At 50.6% G+C, this 18,855-nt stretch overlaps 2 protein-coding genes across 3 annotated transcripts in view; both read left to right on the top strand.

The window, feature by feature from the left end:
* The first annotated feature begins 1,517 nt into the window (after positions 1 to 1,517).
* Positions 1,518 to 5,071, top strand: Actb (actin beta). Its single transcript, XM_046453694.2, has 6 exons — positions 1,518 to 1,638; positions 2,573 to 2,704; positions 2,815 to 3,054; positions 3,506 to 3,944; positions 4,033 to 4,214; positions 4,325 to 5,071. The coding sequence occupies exons 2-6, from the start codon at positions 2,582 to 2,584 to the stop codon at positions 4,466 to 4,468; spliced, it is 1,128 nt and encodes a 375-aa protein (XP_046309650.1). The 5' UTR covers positions 1,518 to 1,638; positions 2,573 to 2,581; the 3' UTR covers positions 4,469 to 5,071.
* An 8,401-nt stretch (positions 5,072 to 13,472) lies between these two features.
* The window catches only part of Fbxl18 (F-box and leucine rich repeat protein 18), a 41,478-nt gene continuing 36,095 nt past the window's right edge, over positions 13,473 to 18,855 (top strand). For both annotated transcript variants that reach the window (XM_046453765.2, XM_046453764.2), the window contains exon 1: positions 13,473 to 13,913. In XM_046453765.2, coding sequence (XP_046309721.1) covers positions 13,896 to 13,913 — 18 coding nt within the window. In that variant the 5' untranslated portion in view covers positions 13,473 to 13,895. The remainder of the gene's footprint in view (positions 13,914 to 18,855) is intronic.

The following is an 18,855-nucleotide window of genomic DNA, read 5'->3' as shown; positions in this document are numbered from 1 at the left end:
GGGGGTGGGGGAGAGTTTTGTCAAGTGTCTGGCAGCTCTGTGGGAATGCTAGCTAGGAGCTGAGGCCTCCACTGGGTGCTGGGTGGTGGTCCCCCTTCCCACCCCCGCTGTGGCTGCTGCAACCTGCAAAGTGCCTTGCCACCAGCCTCCTACCACGAGCTGGCTCAAGTCTCCTCTTCCCAGACCCCAGGTTCCTCATCCATATATGGACTTATCCTTCCCTGGTTTCCACACACAAACTCAATGAGCACCTACTATGTGTGGCAAGGCCCTAAGCAGGCCTTCCTTGCTCCTCTCTGCACCATCCTTCCCAGGTTTCTTTACATGAAAATGTAGGTTCTCCTCACCAGCACCCAGGAGGTACAAGGTCCTCTAAGTTGAGTCAGATACCCCTCTGGGGTCGCAGGGCCCCTGATCCTTGTGTGGGTTTGGCTCCCCCTGCCAGGTGGGCAGCTTCTGGAATACTCCTTTGCACCCACTTCTTGCCTGATGTACAGTGAACAGACCCAGAGAGAGAAACGGTGACAAGGAGAGGGGTCTTCTCTGGCAGGTCTCAAGCTCCGGGCCCCACCCCCAACTCCTCTCTGGCACATCTTTTCTCCACAGCCTCCAGATGGTCCAGGAGGACATTTCAGCTGTGGCTAAACATGACAGACAGACAACGGATGGTGGGCCACCGCCCAGCAGTGCCTGGGCCACTCACTAGCTAACGGCCCAGACTTGGCCTTGGCTGGGTGTGAACTCACAGCCTCGCACACAGTATGGTTCCCTAAGTTTCTTTACTCTGTGGAGCACACTCTCTTCCGAGGCCTGTGGCAGGGGCGGTTTGGAGCTTTCTTCACAGGCCACCTCCAACTATCGGGAGCCTGGAGCCCATCCTGTCCCCTAAAATGTGGCCCTGAGACTCCTCAGTTGCCCAAACCCTCTGTCTCCTCCTCTGTCCCTCCAGGTCTGAGCAGGAACCCTGCCACACACTTAGCAAACTGATCCCCGCCCCCCCCCTCCGAGCTTTCTGGACCACGGTGGTGCTGCTGGCAAGGGAGTGACTCCTGACCTCCCCGGGTCCCACAAGCTCCTTACGCCAGAACCCATGGCAACCAGGCGCTCAGACATCTGTGCGGACCCTCGCCCTTTTGGGTGCACATTACCCATATGACATCCACACCCAGAGGGTCGCGGGGTGGATGGGGGAACAAGAGACGCGCAGGCTGGGCCCAGGCCTGGTCCAGGCCTCGTGGGCTTGGACCGGGCACTATCCAGTGGGGCGTGGGCCACGCGCACACGCCAGGCCCAAGGGCCCAGCACCCAAGGGCGGCTAACGCCAAAACTCTTCATCCTCTTCCTCAATCTAGCGCTCTCTCTCTCGCTTGCTAGCTCTCTCTTTTTTTTTTTTTTTTTTGCAAAAGGAGGGGAGAGGGGGTGAAAAAATGCTGCACTGTGCGGCGAGGCCGGTGAGTGAGCGGCGCGCGGCCAATCAGCGCCCGCCGTTCCGAAAGTTGCCTTTTATGGCTCGAGCGGCAGCGGTGGCGCCCTATAAAACCCGGCGGCGCGACGCGCAGCCACTGCCGAGACCGCGTCCATCCTGCGAGTACAGTCTCCTCGCCGCTCCACCGCCGCCAGTCCACACCCGCCACCCAGGTAAGGCTCAGGCGTCGTGCAGATCGGCCCCCGATGGGCCCTGAGGCCCCTATGGCCTGGCCCAAGGTGGCTGCGGCCACGTCGCCGCTGCAGAGCTGCAGGCCGCAGTGTAGATGTTTAGGGAGCCACCTGGGACGCAGTGTGGGCACTTAAGGAGCCACTGGGCCACTCTGGTTGCTCAGAGAGCCACTAGGGTTGTGGTGTGATCTGGGGAGTCCTTGAGCCGTGGTATGGACACTTGGGAGCCGCTGGGCCGCGGCGTGGACACTTGGGAGAGCCGCGGCTGCGGTGTGGGCGCTTAGGAAGCCACTTGGCTGGTGGGTGGCGGGATGCAACCCTCTAAGCCCAAGGGTTGCAGGGCTGGGCTCGAGGATGCACTGCATAGTGCAGCCGGGGTAGCGAGCACGTCTTTGTCCGTGCCGGGCGCTCGTTTGGCAGAGCCGGCTGGGCCGGGTGGGGGGCTGGGGCGCTCCTGCGCGTGCGCGCTGGGATCCGGGACGCTTTTGCTGCGCGCGCCGGGGATAGGGGCGCAGTTGCGCGTGCGCGCTGGGGCCCAGGGTGCCGCGTCCCGGGCTAGGCTAGGGGCGGGGCTGCGAGCCGGAAGGGGTGGGGTTGCCAGGGCGCCTGCGCATGCTTCCTGCCGCGCCGTCGGGTGTGGCTGCAGCGCGCGCGCCCGTCCGCCGGGCGCTGTTTGAACTGGCGGAGGCGGGGCCGGCGCCGGGTGGGGAGGGGGCGGGGGCCTGGCTTCCTGCCGCGCGCCGCGGGGCCGCCTCCGACCAGCGTTTGCCTTTTATGGTAATAACGCGGCCGGCCCGGCTTCCTTTGTCCCCGCGCTGGGCGCGCACCGGCGCCCCCTGGCGGCCCGAGGTTGTGCGCGCCGGAAGTGGGCAGGGCGGGGCGCCCACGACCCCCGGTCACTGTGCCGCTTTGCCAGCAGCTCGCCATGGATGACGATATCGCTGCGCTCGTCGTTGACAACGGCTCCGGCATGTGCAAGGCCGGCTTCGCGGGTGACGATGCTCCCCGGGCCGTCTTCCCCTCCATCGTGGGGCGCCCACGGCACCAGGTAGGGCGGCCAGCCTTCATGTCCCTTCCGAGGCTGGGAACCAAAGGCGCTCTGGGGTGGGGTCCTGGGGGCCGCATCCGTGCTGAGTATACCTGCTTTTTCCTCCACAGGGTGTGATGGTGGGCATGGGTCAGAAGGATTCCTATGTGGGTGACGAGGCCCAGAGCAAGAGAGGCATCCTGACCCTGAAGTACCCCATTGAGCATGGCATCGTCACCAACTGGGACGACATGGAGAAGATTTGGCACCACACCTTCTACAACGAGCTGCGTGTGGCTCCTGAGGAGCACCCTGTGCTGCTGACCGAGGCTCCCCTGAACCCTAAGGCCAACCGTGAGAAGATGACCCAGGTCAGTGGTGACTACCTCCCCAGGGTCACTTCCAACCACCTTTCCTTGCCCTTCTGTGCCACGCCTTTTCTCACTTGTTCTTTCTTCTGCCATTCTCCATAGGACTTTTCTTCTCTGACCTGAGTCTCCTTTGGAACTTTGGCAGGTTCTATTTGCTTTTTTCCAGATGAGAACTTTCTCTTGTGTTTGCCTTTCTGACTAGGTGTTCAAAAAATAGTGTGGGTGTAGGTACTAACACTGGCTTGTGTGACAAAGCCAATGAGGCTGATGTAAAGTGGCCTTGGAGTGTGTACTCAATGGGTGCACAGTAGGTCTGAACAGAATCCCCTTCCTGAGACCCCCACCCAGCACACACATGTAGCTGTGTTCTTGCACTCTCTGCATGTCCCCAGTCTGGCTTAACTGCCCCAGATGGCTTCCTGAGTATGACGAGTCCTCTCTCTCCTTGCAGATCATGTTTGAGACCTTCAACACCCCAGCCATGTATGTGGCCATCCAGGCTGTGCTGTCCCTGTATGCCTCTGGCCGTACCACTGGCATTGTGATGGACTCCGGTGATGGGGTCACCCACACAGTGCCCATCTATGAGGGGTATGCCCTTCCCCACGCCATCCTGCGTCTGGACCTGGCTGGCCGGGACCTGACAGACTACCTCATGAAGATCCTGACTGAGCGTGGCTACAGCTTCACCACCACAGCCGAGCGGGAAATCGTGCGTGACATCAAGGAGAAGCTGTGCTACGTTGCCCTGGACTTCGAGCAGGAGATGGCCACTGCAGCCTCTAGCTCCTCCCTGGAGAAGAGCTACGAGCTGCCTGATGGTCAGGTGATCACCATTGGCAATGAGCGATTCCGCTGCCCTGAGGCACTCTTCCAGCCTTCTTTCCTGGGTGAGTTGATAGTCCACTCCTATGATCCCCTCCCTACACAAGTGTCACACTTGGGGCACAATGGAAGTCTGATGTCATTTCCCTTTAGGCATGGAATCCTGTGGCATCCATGAAACTACTTTCAATTCCATCATGAAGTGTGACGTTGACATTCGCAAGGACCTCTATGCCAACACAGTGCTGTCTGGTGGCACCACCATGTACCCAGGCATTGCTGACAGGATGCAGAAGGAGATCACAGCCCTGGCACCCAGCACAATGAAGATCAAGGTGAGTGTCTGCCCAGCCTGAGCTGGTGGTCTGGTCCCATCAGGTTAGGTTCCAGGAGGTAGGAGTGCTGTGACATCCAGGGTCCTCAATGACTGTCCTTCCCTCTGCAGATCATCGCTCCCCCTGAGCGCAAGTACTCTGTGTGGATTGGCGGCTCCATCCTGGCCTCTCTGTCCACCTTCCAGCAGATGTGGATCAGCAAGCAGGAGTACGACGAATCTGGCCCCTCCATTGTCCACCGTAAATGCTTCTAGGCGGACTGTTACTTAGCTGCGTTACACCCTTTCTTGACAAAACCTAACTTTGCGCAGAAAACGAGATGAGATTGGCATGGCTTTATTTGTTTTTTTTTTTTCCTTTTTGTTTTTGTTTTTTGTTTTGGCGCTTTTGACTCAGGATTTAAAAACTGGAACGGTGAAGGTGACAGCAGTCGGTTGGAGCGAGCATCCCCAAAGTTCTACAATATGGCCGAGGACTTTGATTGTACATTGTTCTTTTTTTTAATAGTCATTCCAAATATAGTGAGATGCATTGTTACAGGAAGTCCTTCGCCCTCCCAAAAGCCGCCCCACTCCTCCTCCTGGAGGATGGCCCAGTCCTCACCCGAGTCCATACAGGGGAGGTGACAGCATTGCTTTTGTGTAAATTATGTAATGCAAATTTTTTTAATCTTAGCCTTAATACTTTTTTATTTTGTTTTATTTTGAATGGTCAGCCATCGTGGCCCCCTTTTTGTCCCCCAACTTGAGATGTATGAAGGCTTTTGGTCTCCCTGGGAGTGGGCTAAGGTGTGGAGGCAGCCAGGGCTTACCTGTACACTGACTTGAGACCAGTTCAATAAAAGTGCACACCTTAAAGATGAAGTGTTAATGTGGCTTTGTGGTATTGTTGGGTGTGTGGGCCGTTGAGGGTGCTCAGGAAGATGGGTTGGTATTTGGGGCCAAAGTAGCCATCCTTGCATTGAGGTGTTGGGGGTTGAGGTTCTCCTGCTAGAACAAAAATCTCTGGCTTGGCCTTCCCTCACTATGCCAGGTTACCCTGGGTTGTGACTGACTTGGTCCCATCCAGTTCTGCACCAGCTACCTGCAGTATGGTGCTTTGGCTTAAGCTATCTGCAGATTTTGGTGGGCACAGCAGAGAAAGCCTGATGGGGTAGGGAACTGAACTGAGGTCTAGGATTCAGGAATGGATGGAGGACATCTGCCTCTAACAGTCCAAGGCTCATCCTCTAGGGCCCAGCTATAGAGGATGGGGATCACCTGGAGCTGCAGGCCGGCCTCCAACTTGGTACTGCTGCTGCTCCCCTTCTAAAGCTGATTGACAGCAGGAAAGGGAGTGGAGTTGCAGTGCAGCTTCCGCTGGTAAGAGTAGCCTCACCCTGAGCAGTCTAGGAGGCCCACAGAAGGATTTAGGGAGATAGGGCCCTCTTGGGGCACTTCAGCTCTTTGAGGTGGTGAGTTTGCAAGGAAGTTCCATCTTAGGACCATTAACTGCCTACTATGCTGGACCTGAGGTTGCTGAGATAATCTGGCCTTGGAGGAACTGTCAATCAGAACAAGTACCCCACCCATCCATCTATTCACAAACAGATAATCAAATTCTTGTCCCAGATCTGGGGGTATACTGGAAAACAAATGTCCCCTGCCCTCATTAGGAATCCAGGGTAATGGGGGAAAGCATCAACAGGAATAAAAAAGTGAGTTCACAAATACAAGCTGTGATAATGAGAAGAGCAGAGGCTCTGATAAAGAATATAGCATCATGTCAAATGTGATTTCAAGGTATAGACATGCATCAGAACAAATTGTACCTCAATAAAGCTGACTTAGTTTTTGGTACTGGAGATTTAACCCAGGGGCACTTGACTACTGAGGAACATGGTACATCCCCAGCCTTTTTTTTTTTTCTGCTACATTGCTGAGGTTGGTCTTGAACTTTTTTTTTTTTAATGTGTATTTTTTAGTTGTACACAATACTTTTATTTTGTTTATTTATTTTTATGTGGTGCTGAGGATCGAACCCAGGGCCTCGCACGTAGTAGGCAAGTGCTCCAACCCCAGTCCCTGGTCTTGAACTTTTGATCCTCCTGTCTCAGCCTCCCTAGCTCACCTCATGGAAAAAACATTTTTTAAAAGCAACCATTTTGCCTTTTTTGGATAATAAGGTAACAAAGGACCATGGAACTGGGCCTTCTGAGATGGAGAGGCTCCTCCCAGGCTTCCTGGGGGAAGAATCCTTAAGGTGGCCTCAGGCCAGAGAGGGACCTGGGTGGTATCATTGCTGTCATAGGCATGACTTGATTGTGGACAGAGGTCTAGAGACTAGACAGCCCCCAGGGCAGAATGTCTTACCTATGCGGCCTTGGGAAAGAACCATCACTATTCAAGGCCCCCTTTGAGAAATGGGCACCTCACTAGCAGTAGGCGGGGCTATGGAAAGTGGCGTTCCAACAGTTTTTGCCTTTAAAGGCACCGGAAGTGCAACCCAGACACAAGACACTTTGGGCTTTGAGAATCCTCTGGCCCATCCCTTCCTTTCTGGGATAAGCAGCCAGGATGGCTATCTGAGTCTGGAAAACCCAGTGTCATCAGCATCCTCACCCACAGGGTTCAGAGTGAGGGAATGCCATATTGCCTCCCACTTCCTCTCTGCACCCACTTCACAGGTTAGGAGCCTGAGGCTTTGAGAAGACTGGTGGCTGATCTCAGGTTTTCCAGTATGAAAGTGAGAAGCCTGGAGTCTCATAGGTTTGTCTTTGACCCTAATGCTTCTGAGACCCCCTCAGTGCCCACCCTACTCTGCCTTCCTGGTCAGGTCAATGGGCCTGAAGAACCAAGTTTTCCCACCCTTAATTCTTTGTTTTCCAGAAATGTGGACGCTCCACCCGCTGTTCAGCTTAGCTCTGCCTTGGCTGACTCCACAGCTGGGAAGGGAGGCTTCCCACTGATCTGGGTAGCGGGCGCCCCCAAAAGTTCACCTTTCTATGAGCTGAATCTCACCTCACCAGAAGGTCCCTCCTCCGCGAGGCATCCCTGCTTCTACAGAGCTGCACCCCCACAGACTGTTCAGAAGAGGAGAGTCCCAGCACATGCACGGATCCAGGATTTTGGGTCATCCCCCTCTGGACGCTTCTTAAAGGAGGGAGCCCAATGTGGTGGATGGAGGGAGCCTACTCCTGGTCATACGACTGTTGCAGGTTGGCTGTCTTCCCTCTGGGAAACTGAGGTTTGGAGGGTAGGACATTCTGGGGTGGCAGTGGCAGGATCTGAACACACTCTGGTGGAGCACAGGCTGTGGAGGAGTTTGCCTGCATTGCACCAGGAGAGGGGCAGGCAATGGGGCAGCACTGATGGGTGGCCACCCTGGGGACCCTCAGTGGTAAAGGCACAGAGGAAAGGATATCTTGTTTGGCTGGAGTCACCAAGAAACATAAGCTGGAATCATTCAGAACTCACGCCACTGACTGGTGGTCCTTTATCCATGCAGTCATTTTTCTTTCATTTTAAAATGAATGTCATTTATCGGATGTGCAACCTTTTTTTTTTTTTTTTTTTGTTCCAGGGATTGAACTCATGGGCATCAGCCACAGAGCCACAACCCCAGCCTTATTTTGTATTTTATTTAGAGATGGTCTCACTGAGTTGCTAAACTCCTCGCCATGGCTGAGGCTGGTTTTGAACTTGCGATCCTCCTGCCTTAGCCTCCCGAGCCATGCTGAGATTATAGGCCTGCACCACGGTGCCCAGCCCATGCAGTCATTTTTCATCCAACACACCTTTTTTTTTTTTGGTGCTGGGGACTGAACCCAGGGCCTTGTGCATGTGAGGCAAGCACTCTACTAACTGAGCTATATCCCCAGCCCTCATCCATATTATTATATAGTTTACTTTTTTTTTTTCCCCCGGGTACTGGGGATTGAACCAGGGTTGCTTTGCCAACTTAGCCTTGCTAAATTGCTGAGGCTGGCCTCAAACTTGTGATCTTCCAGCCTCAACTTGAGATCTTCTTCAGCCTCTAAGCTTCTGGAATTGCAGGTGTATGCCACCACACCCAGTTTACATTTAAAAAAAATTAATTTTTATTAGTTATTAATGGACCTTTATTTATTTACTTGTTTATATGCGGTGCTGAGAATCAAACCCCGTGTCTCACATATGCTAGGCAAGCGCTCTACCACTGAGCCACAACCCGAGCTTGTTTTGATATAGGATCTTACTAAGTAGCCCAGGCTGGCCTTGAGCTTGGGATCCTCCTGCCTCAGTCTTTTAAGTCTGCCATTGTAGCTGTGTGCCATTGCACCTGACCCAACATACATTTTGAGCAGCCCATAGTGCTAGGTGGGGGACCACTGTGACAAGGAGACATTTTTTCTTTTTTGGTACTAGGGATTGAACCCAGGGGCACTCAGACACTGAGCTATTTCCCCCAGGCTTTTTTTATTTTTTATTTTGAGAAAGGATCTTGTTTTGGGCCTTACTAAATTGCTGAGGCTGGCTTTGAACTTGCGATTCTCCTTCCTCATCATCCCAAATTGCTGGAATTATAGGCATGAACCACCATGCCTGGTTCCTTTTATATTTTTATTTTTTGAAACTGTGTGTGTGTGCGTGTGTGTGTTGAACTCAAGGGCACTTGACACTGAGCCATATCCCCAATCCTATTTTGTATTTTATTTAGAGACAGGATCTCACTGAGTTGCTTAGTGCCTCATTGTTGCTGAGGCTGGCTTTGAACTTGCAATCCTCCTTCTCAGCCTCCTGGGCAGCTGGGTATACAGGAGTACACCACCAGACCTAGCACAAATCAATATTTTTAAGAACAGTTTTATGCTTGTAGCAAAATTGAAGGGAGAGTACAGACAGTTCCCAGTACTTCCTGTTCCCACGTACCCACCCACCCACGGCCTCCCCTACTTCCAACACCCTGAGGCAAAGGGTTACGTTTGTTACAACTGGTGAAGATACATGGACCCAATATTATTACCCAGAATCCCAGGTGTACATTACAATTCCCTTTTGGTGGTGCACATCCAATAGGTTTGCATACATTTCTTTCTTTATTTTTGGTACCAGGGATTGAACCCAGGGGCATTTAACCACTGAGCAACATCCCCAGCCCTTTTCTATATTTTATTTAGAGATAGGGTCTCACTGAATTGCTTAGGCCTTGTTAAGTTGCAGAGGCTGGCTTTGAACTCACAATCCTCCTGCCTCAGTTTCTCAAGCTGCTGGGATTACAGATGTGCCCAGTTTAATAACATGAGTTTACCATTATGGTTTCCTACAGAGCAGTTTCACTGCCCTAAAAACCCTCAGTGTTCCACCTGTCCATTCTCACTACCCTCTGGCAACTGCTGATTCTTTGGTACTGGGGATGAAACCCAGGGCTTAATGCACACAAGGTAAATGCTCTATCACTGAGCTCTTCTCCCGCCCATTGATCTCTGTAATGTTCACAATAGTTTTGCCTTTCCCAAAATGTTCTACAGTTGGAATCAAAAAGTATGTTGCCTTCTCAGACAGTCTTCCTTCACTTAATAATATGCATTTCAAGGCTGCGGATGTAGCTCAGCTACAGAGCACTTGCCTAGCATGTGTGAGCATTTGCAATACCCAATATTGCAAATAAACAAGATAATGAAAAGCTCCTAAAACAAGACAAAAAAGAAAAGAAAGAAAAGAAAATCATAATTTCCTCCATCTCTCTCTCCTTTAGGTGCTAGGGATTGAATTTGGGCAAGTCAAGCAGTCTACCACTGAGCCCCATCCCAGCCCCATCCTGGATGTGTCCCCCCCACCACCATGGTACTGGGGATTGAATCCAGGACCCCATGCGCACTAGGCAAGTGATCCACCATTAAGCTCCACGTCTTTTCATGGCTTGAGAGCTCAAATCCTTCAGTATTGAATAATATTACATTGTCTGGAGGCACTATGGTTTCTCCATTCACTTAGTGTCATAGTTTGGAGCTGGAAGGTCTAGACCTCAAAGGTCTATGTGTTGAAGACTTGGTCCCCAGAGAATCATGCTATTGGGAGGTGGTGGAAACTAGGAGGTGGGGCCCGTAGGAGAAAGTTAGATAGGTGAGGGGCCCCTTGAGGGTTATGTTGGGATCTCAGCTGCTTCCTCTCTCTCCAGCTTCCTGGCTGGCATGAGGTGAGACTGGATGGAAATCCTCCTTTGTGTTGATTTATCTAGGTATTCTGTTCTAGCCACAGAAAGCTGATGAACATATCTACTGAAGGACATCTTGGCCACTTCTAAATGTTGGCAATTATGAGTAAAGCTGCTGCAGACATGGGTGTGCAGCTATTTGTGGGATAGGAAGGTTTCAACTCCAGCTACATAGTTTGCAAAGTGCACTGTGCATTTGTGTGCTGCAGTGGGAGCTCAGGAAAGGATATGGGTCCTTCAAAATGGCTTTTGAGCTAGATGCGGTGGCGCATGCCTATAATGCCAGAGCTCAGGAGGCCGAGGCAGGAGGATCCCAAGTATCAGGTCAACCTCAGCTAGTTAGCCAGACCCTATCTCAAAGTAAAAAATAAAAAGGGCTGGGGATGTAGCTCAGTGGTAGAGCGCCCCTAGGTTCAATTCCCAGTATTGCAAAAAAAAAAAATTGCTTCTATGGACACTCTGAAGGTAGAGATGATGGGGACTACTTTGGCTGCAGCCTGTGCCTAGCACACAAAGAGCCACCAAAGGGGAGGTGCAGTGGCTCGCTCTTCCAGCAGGCACTACTGGAAGCCCTGTCCCCAGACTCCATCCCTGGCTGCAGGCTCCCAGTTCCTTGAGTTTCTCTCCTCTCTACAACAGCTGAGGATGCTGAACTGGAGGGCTCTCTCCTTCTTGGGTGGGCTCCAATCCCTGCTTCGCGACCCTCAGTGATCCACATTCTCCTCTGCAAGATGGGGATGAAGGGACTGGGGATTGGTGACATTTCCAGTGCCATCCCAACAGAAAGGGACAGTTACAAGCAGCAGCTGGGAATGTGGGCTTCTGTCATTTGTTTTTATTTTTATTTATTTATTTATTTTGTAGGTGCTGGGGATGGAATCCAAGGCTCGTGCATGCCAGGCAATGAATGGGAAGGGGGTGGGGATTTTCAGAGACCACCTGCTTCATTTCCAGCCTCTAACTGGGTTCTCAGTGAATTCCATGGCCCACTGCTTGGCCCTGGTCTCCAAGTTCTGTTCTACACTGGGGCCAGCCAGACACTGCTCTCAGACCATGATCTGTTGGGGATGCTATGAAGCAGTGTCCCCAAACCTGTCCCTACGCCCCTGGAAAGGCCCACGAGAGGGTAGGAGCAACAAGCCATTGGCACCAGCTCCACTCTGGGGGTCCTTGAGCTCAATGCATACAGGTGTCCAACTTGAATATTCCTGCAATTGGGGCAGCCAAGGAAATGTTGATGGAGTGGGTGACTCCTTCTTCCCTAGAACCAGCAGCAGTAGTCTTAGTTCTAGCTTCTCTTGATGGACTTGCTCCTCTGCCATGGACACTCAGAAGCAGTATCTCATTTCATTAATTACTGATTTGGCCAACATCCCTGAGGGGCCGGCTAACTATCAAGCACTACTCTATTGGGGGACAGAAAATAAACAAGTTGCCATGGTGAAACACATACAAAATTACAGAAGGGATGGGTCCAGGAGGCTGGGAAAGAAAAATCCAGGGAAGACTACTAGGAGGATGTGACACTTGAGTTACTGAGAAGCACCATCCAGGAGCAAAGCATCATCCCCAAGGAGAACTCAGTACACTCGATGGTTGGGCAAGCATCTCGAGCTTTCACCATCACGGGACCAGGGAAGGTGAAAGGGTAGAGGGAGGAGCTGAAGGACAACTAGGGTCAGGAGGGCAGAGGCAGAGGTGGGCCAGAATTAGGTTCCAATAGTAAACAATGGGAACTCTCATGAACATGCCTTTTTTTATTTTTGGTACCAGGGATTGAACTCAAGGATGCTTAACCACTGAGCCACATCCCCAGTCCTTTTCATTTTTTTTTTTTTTTTCTGAGACAGGGTTTCAGAAAGTTAGAGCCTCGCTATATTGCTGAGGCTGAGGCTGGCCTTAAAACTTGAGATCCTCCTGCCTCAGCCTCCTGAGTTGCTGGAATTCAGGCATGTGTCACTGTACCCAGCCATTAACACACTTTCGAAGAGACCTGGTCTTGAATGTTGCTCTAGCTGGCTTCAAGTAATCCTCCTGCCTTAACATCCAGAGTGGCTGGGACTACAGGTGTGTACCACTGAACCTGGCTACACCCATTTTTTTCTTTTCAATGTCTGAAGTTGTACTTAACTGTGGACTAAACTGGATGTTCTTTTTTTGGGGGTGGGGGGAGAGATACTGGGGATTGAATCCTGGGCCTTATGCACTCTAGGCAAGTGCTTTAACACTAAATTATATTCCCAGCCTTTTTTATTTTGCCACAGGGTCTGATAAATCGCCAAGACTACTCTCAAACTTTCAATTCTCACTCTCGTTAGTCTCTGGAATTACAAATGTGAGTGACCACACCCAAACCCAGCCCGCTTTTATTTATTTTTATTTTGAGACATGGTTTCAACTTAGGTTGCCCTGGCTGGCCTGGAACTTGCTATCCTCCTGTCCTGCCTCATCCTCTCAAATAGCTGGATTACAGGTACTCACCAGCTTAAGGTAGGCTCTTGAATCCAGTATGACTGATGTTCTCAGGAGAGGACCTATGGGGACACCGAGTGGGGAGATGGCCAGGTGAAGACAGAGAAAGAACCTGGGTGATGCTGCTGCCAGACCAGACGCCAAGGATCTCTGGCACCCACCAAAAGCAGGGAAAAAAGCAAGAAAGGTTTGTTTCCTAGAGCCTTTGGAGGGAGCACATCCTTGTACCGATGTTATTTCGAACATGTGGCTTCCAGAAATGCAAGTGGATACATTACCGCAGCCCTATAAAACCAGTGCCCTCATCCATACCCAGTTCTGACTCCAAAGCATGAACTTATTCCATGGAGTTTTAGCAGTAAGCTCTTTGAAATGCAAGCACTAAGGGGGAAAGGCATATGTCCACCCATTCACGTACTCAGCAAATATTGACTCAGTGTCTGATACATGCCAGAGTTAGTTCTAGGAATCCCATCCTTGCTTACCCGTTTATGGCGGGGGGGGCGGGGTGGGCAAAAAGAAAAAAAGACACAGTAGATCAGATGGTGCCAAGAGCTATGAAGAAATGTACCACGGGATGGGGGCGAGTTTGAGTGGTGAAGGTGGGGAGCAGGCTATGCGATCTTTCGGATGGGGACAGGTGGATTGCAATAGGGAGGACAGTGTAGACTGCTAATGCAAAGGCCTGGTGGTGGGGGCATGTTGGGCCGGCAGAAGGAGGCTGGGGTGGCTGGAAGGGAACAAGCAGAAAGCGGAGGGTTTGCAGAAGGCGCTCAGAAAGTAGGCGGAGGCAACTGGGTACCTACGAGGCTCAATGCGCCCTATTCCACCGGAGGCGCCACACCCCAAATGGCGGCTCGAGGTCCGCTGTAGGCGAGCGGAAGTGCGTATTGCGGACGCCGGAAGTTGTGTTCAGCCCCGCCCCTTGCCGGGTCTCTTGAGCCGCGGACGCGCCGGCTTCCAGCATCCTTGGCGGGGCAGACGGGAGGCCTCGAAGCTGCGGCTCCTGCGGCCGCGGCACGGCCGGCCGGCGACATGGCCAGCTCTGGAGAGGTACTGTCCGCGCCTGTCTCTGCTCTACTTCTGCCTTGGTGGTCTCGGCCGCTCTCGGTCCTTCTCATCCCACCTGACTCCTCCCTCCCGACCCTTCTCCCCGACCCTTCCCCTGCTCTTGGGCCCCTCCTCGCCCCCTCTCGCTCTCCTCCCAGGCCCCCGTCCTGCCTCCGAAGTCACAGATTGTCAATTCCCGCTTGTGTTTACCATCCGGTTTCCAATCCCACATCCTTGATGGGCAAAGTGGCTCCCCTCATTCCGTCCCCTGAGTTTCCAGGCCCTTGCTCCAGGCCCCTGTCTCCTGCTTGGCCCTCGCAGCTCTGGGACGTTGCCCCTCCGTGCCCACTTCCAACCCTCTTTTCTGTTTCTGTTCAGTTGCAGTCCAGCCTCCTTCTCTCTGGAGTACTCTATCTGGAGTGTGTGACTTGGTGGAGAGTGATGGAGGGAAAGCCAGTTCACTTAGGGATTTAGGGCTTATCCTGGAATTCCTTCCCCAAACGCTCTACAAATCTGGGTCCGTTGGGGGATACCAGCACGATCTGTGATGTGGTGCAGGGTATTCTCTGCAGGAAAGGGCTAAACAGGGCTCATGAGCTGATTAGTAGCTTCTTTCTTATCTACATGTATACCTGGGTTTTTATCTATCGACTTCCAAAACTCAGCGGTGGGTTCACTTCTAAATCTTAGAAGCTATTTGAGTTCAAGCAGAGGTTCAAGTATTTCCCTCTGAGTGGATGGGACATGGGTATGTAGAAGATGGCTGTGCACGGAGGTGGGTAGGTGGAAGATGGCTGGGGTTTGCTGATAGCGCCTCTTTATTTGAAGTGAATTTGGCCAGAAGTGGCTCCTCTGGCCCCTTAATTGATGGGGAAGGGTGTGTGACCTAACTGCAGACTGTCCATTGAAAAGTCAGGAATCTTCAGTTCCCTCAGAAGTTCTGGGGTATCCTGCTGTATTAGCAGATGCCAATTAGCTGTTATGTGCTTGGGGGATCTGATACCTTGGTTTTATGGAGTGCTGTTTCAAAGGCCCCTTCTGTTCTTGAAATGTGGGGCTTACTGACCAGTGAGGCTGCTTTGTGGCAGCCTCCTCATGGGAGGAGAGGGGAGGTTGATTTTACCCAAAATATAGAGATCTAGGTCCCTTTTTTGAAGGGATGGTCAAATTATTTATTGAGATTTAATTCATGTACACAAAATTCACTCTTTCAAAGTATACAATTCTATCTTGTAAAATAAAAATGCAACCTCTATAGAGTCTGTAGATTTTATGTCCATTTGTATACTTGGTATTCCTTATGGTATTTAGAACTTTGTTTTTTATAACTAGGGTTCAGCAAGTATTTATTAGTTGATCATTGTTGAGCATTTTTGCACATATTTCTAATAAAGTGTTCAATTCGGTGAATTTTTAAGAACTGTATTAACAAGGCTGTGTAACATCCCCACTATCTGATTCCAGGATGGGGTGTCTGACTTTGGAAGTCCTTTAAAATGCAGTTGCTTGAAGGGTGCACATGTGATCTCAGTAACTTGGGAGGCTGAGACAGGAGTATCGCAAGTTTGAGGACTGCCTCAGGAATTCAGTGAGAAAAATAAAAATAAAAAATAAAAGTGGGCGGGGTGGTGCATACCTGTAATCCTAGTGGCTCATAAGGCTGAGGCAGGAGGATTGCGACTTCAAAGCCAGCCTCAGCCAAAGCAAGGTGCTAAGAAACCAAGTGAGACCTTGTCTCTAAAATACAAAATAGTGCCGGGGATGTGACTCAGTGGCCTAGTGCCCCCGAGTTCAATCCCTGGTACCTCTTCCCACCCCCCAAAAACATAGGGCTGGGGATGTGGCTCAGTGGTCAAGTGCTCTTGAATTCAGTCCTTGGTACCCTGCCCCCCAAAATAAATAAAATAAATAGGGCTGGGAGTGTAGCTCAGGTAAAGCCCCCCAGGGTTCCATTCCTAGTACCTCTTTTCCCCAAATGCAATTGTCCAACACTGCACCACTTTCCAAGAACTAGGGCTCCTTTGTTGTTTTTTTTTCTATATATTAATTTTAATTACTTTGAAACAACATAATTTTTATACCAAAGAAGCACCCATTATAATTGCTAAATTCTAACACCAGCATTTTATGTATCTGATCCAGCTGTGCAAAACTGATCAATTTTCTTTTCTTTTTTTGAAATGGGGGTGTCCTTTTGTTGCCCAGCTATTCTCAAACTTTTGGGCTCAAGGGATCCTCCTGTCCACCCACACCTGGCTTCATTTTTTTTTTTGGACTAAGCTGAAGTAGAAATTCCAAAGATAAAAGAGAAGCTTAAAGGTCATGTTTATTAGCTAGCACCATAATTCTAGTGTTAGACTCTTTCCAGCAACCTGAAGAAGGATGTGGAAGAGTTGAGGTTAGGGGGATCTAATGGGTAGTTCTTAATTTGTGGCCCTGTTTGTGCCCCAGGGCAACATAGGGTCTAGCAAAGAAGAGTCTCTGGGGCTGGAGATGAAAGCAAAAGCTCTGGGATCAGATGGTAAAGTAAAGGAAGCTCCTCTGAACCTCAGAATCCGCGCATCCAGGGGGCACGCTGGAGTTGCTCCTGAACTGGGGGGTTTCTTCTTGCCAATTAGCTGTTATGTGCTTGGGGGATCTGATATCTTGGTTTTATGGAGTGCTGTTTCAAAGGCCCCGTCTGTTCTTGAAGTGTGGGGCTTACTGACCAGTGAGGCTGCTTTGTGGCAGCCTCCTCATGGGAGGAGAGGGGGGGTTGATTTTACCCAAAATATAGAGATCTAGGTCTTTTTTTGAAGGGATGGTCAAAACTACAGTAAAATCTTTTTTTGGTTTTGTTGTTGGTACTAGAGATTGAATCCAGGGATCTCTACCACTGAGCCACATCCCCAGTCCTTTTTATTTTTTATTTTGAGATATGGTCTTGCTTATTTGTTGGTGGTCTTGCTAAGTTGCTGGGACTGGCCTTGAACTTGTGATCCTCCTGCCTCAGCTTCTAGAATCACTGGGATTACAAACATGTACCACAACACCTGGTGCAATCATAGGTCCTCTTTTGGTACTGGGGATTCAACCCAGAGGCACTTAACCACTGAGCCACATCCCCAGCCCTATTTTGTATTTTATTTAGAGACAGGTCTCAACTGAGTTGCTCAGTGCCTCACTTTTGATCAGGCTGACTTTGAACTCGAGATCCTCCTGCCTCAGGCTCCTGAGCTCTAGAAATACAGGTATTTACCACCATGCAGAGCCCTTTCTGTGTTTTGAGACAGGATCTTACTAAATTGCTTAGGGCCTTGCTAAGTTGCTGAGTCTGGCCTGGAATTTGCAGTTCTCCTGCTTCAGCCTCCTGAGCTGCCGGATTATTGGTGTGTGCCACCATGCCTGGCCATATGGGTCCTTTTGTAATTCTCCAGGTTTTAGTCAGGTTTGGCATGCCATCTTAGTTCTGAGTCAGATCCATTTCAACCATGTTGCCAGAAGCAAATTTAAAGCCATTCGTGGTGGTACACCCCTATAATCCCAGAAATTTGGGGTATTGAGGCAGGAGGATCACAAATTTGAGGCCAGCCTCAGCAACTTAGTGAAACTCTGTCTCAAATTAAAAAAATAAAAAGGACTGGGGTAAAGTGCCCCTAGATTCCATTCCCAGTCCAAAAAAAAAAAAAAGGTAAGTCCAAGCAGGAACTGGAATATGATGTTGGGTGGGGATGGTAGGATGGTAAGGAGGGCATAAAGGAGTGGCTCTGCCTTCATTTAATAGCACTTCAAATGATTCTGCAGCAGGTGATCCTATGCCTCATCTGGTTCCGTGCCTCTTTCTCCTGGGCATTAAAAAATTCCCATTCAGTTGGGTGTGGTGGTGCATACCATAATCCCAGTGATTCCGGAGGCTGAGGCAGGAGGATTGAAAGTTTGAAGCCAGCCTTGGCAATTTAGTGATGCCCTAAGCAACTTAGACCCTGTCTCAAAATAAAAAATAAAAAGGGCTAGAGATGTAGCACGATGGTAAAGTGCCAAAAAAAAAAAAGAAAAGAAAAGAAAAGAAAAATCCCTGTTCAAAATGGGCTGGTGTGGAGGTGCCAAGGACTCAGGAGGCTGAGATGGGAGGATCACTTGAGCCCACCCTAGGCAACATAGTGAGGCCCTGCCTAACCTGCAGTAAAATCCCTGTTCCAGGAGTGGTTCCTGGTGTAGTGGAGAAGCTATCACAAATTCCAGGCCAGCCACAGCATTTAGTCAGACCCTTAGTAACTTAGTGAAACCCTGCTTCAAGATAAAAATTAAAAAGGACTGGGATGTGGGCTGGGGTTGTGGCTCACCGATAGAGCACTCGCCTAGCACGTGTGAGGCCCTGGGTTCGATCCTCATCATTACATATAAATAAATAAAATAAATGTATTGTGTCCAACTACAACTAAAAAATAAATATTAAAAAAAAAAAAGGACTGGGATGTAGCCTACTGGTATAGTACCCCTGGGTTTGATCCTCAGTACCAAAAAAAGAGTTCAGTTAGTAGATTCCTCTCCCTCCCCCCACCTGGTGCTGGGGATTGAACCCAGGGCCTTGGGCATATAAGGCAAGCTCTACCAACTGAGCTATATCCCCAGCCCCACAGTTCTTAGTTTGTGAAATAAAACATGCACAAGGCCTTGAGTTAAATCCCCAGCACCACAAAACAAATTGTGGGAGCCCATTCTTCTGTCTGGGTCCACACTCTTAGTGTCTTGCTTGTCCTAAGCTTCCTTTCTTGAGTGCATGGTGTGTTAACTTAGAGAAGTTGTCTCAGGAAGCCTGAGTTTGGACCAGGCTGTTGCAAACCCAACAGCTACCTCCCAGGATGGGAGTGTTATGAACTGCTACCCAATGGTTTCTCCTCTCATCTAGGTGCATTAGTGCTGCTGAAGAATGTGGATGCTGTCCCCACAAGAAGCCTGAGGGGTC

Source organism: Marmota monax, unplaced genomic scaffold (assembly GCF_021218885.2).
Source record: "Marmota monax isolate L192 unplaced genomic scaffold, Marmota_monax_Labrador192_F-V1.1 WCK01_AAM20220418_F8-fsc00148, whole genome shotgun sequence".
NCBI lineage: Eukaryota > Metazoa > Chordata > Mammalia > Rodentia > Sciuridae > Marmota > Marmota monax.
This window is presented reverse-complemented; position numbering and strand designations above follow the sequence as displayed.

Coding starts and splice junctions, on each gene's coding strand:
- Actb (XM_046453694.2), top strand. CDS start 2,582: ATGGATGACGATATCGCTGCGCTCGTCGTTGACAACGGCTCCGGCATG. Junction 3,055..3,505: donor ACCGTGAGAAGATGACCCAG/GTCAGTGGTGAC, acceptor CTCTCCTTGCAG/ATCATGTTTGAGACCTTCAA. Junction 4,215..4,324: donor CCAGCACAATGAAGATCAAG/GTGAGTGTCTGC, acceptor TTCCCTCTGCAG/ATCATCGCTCCCCCTGAGCG.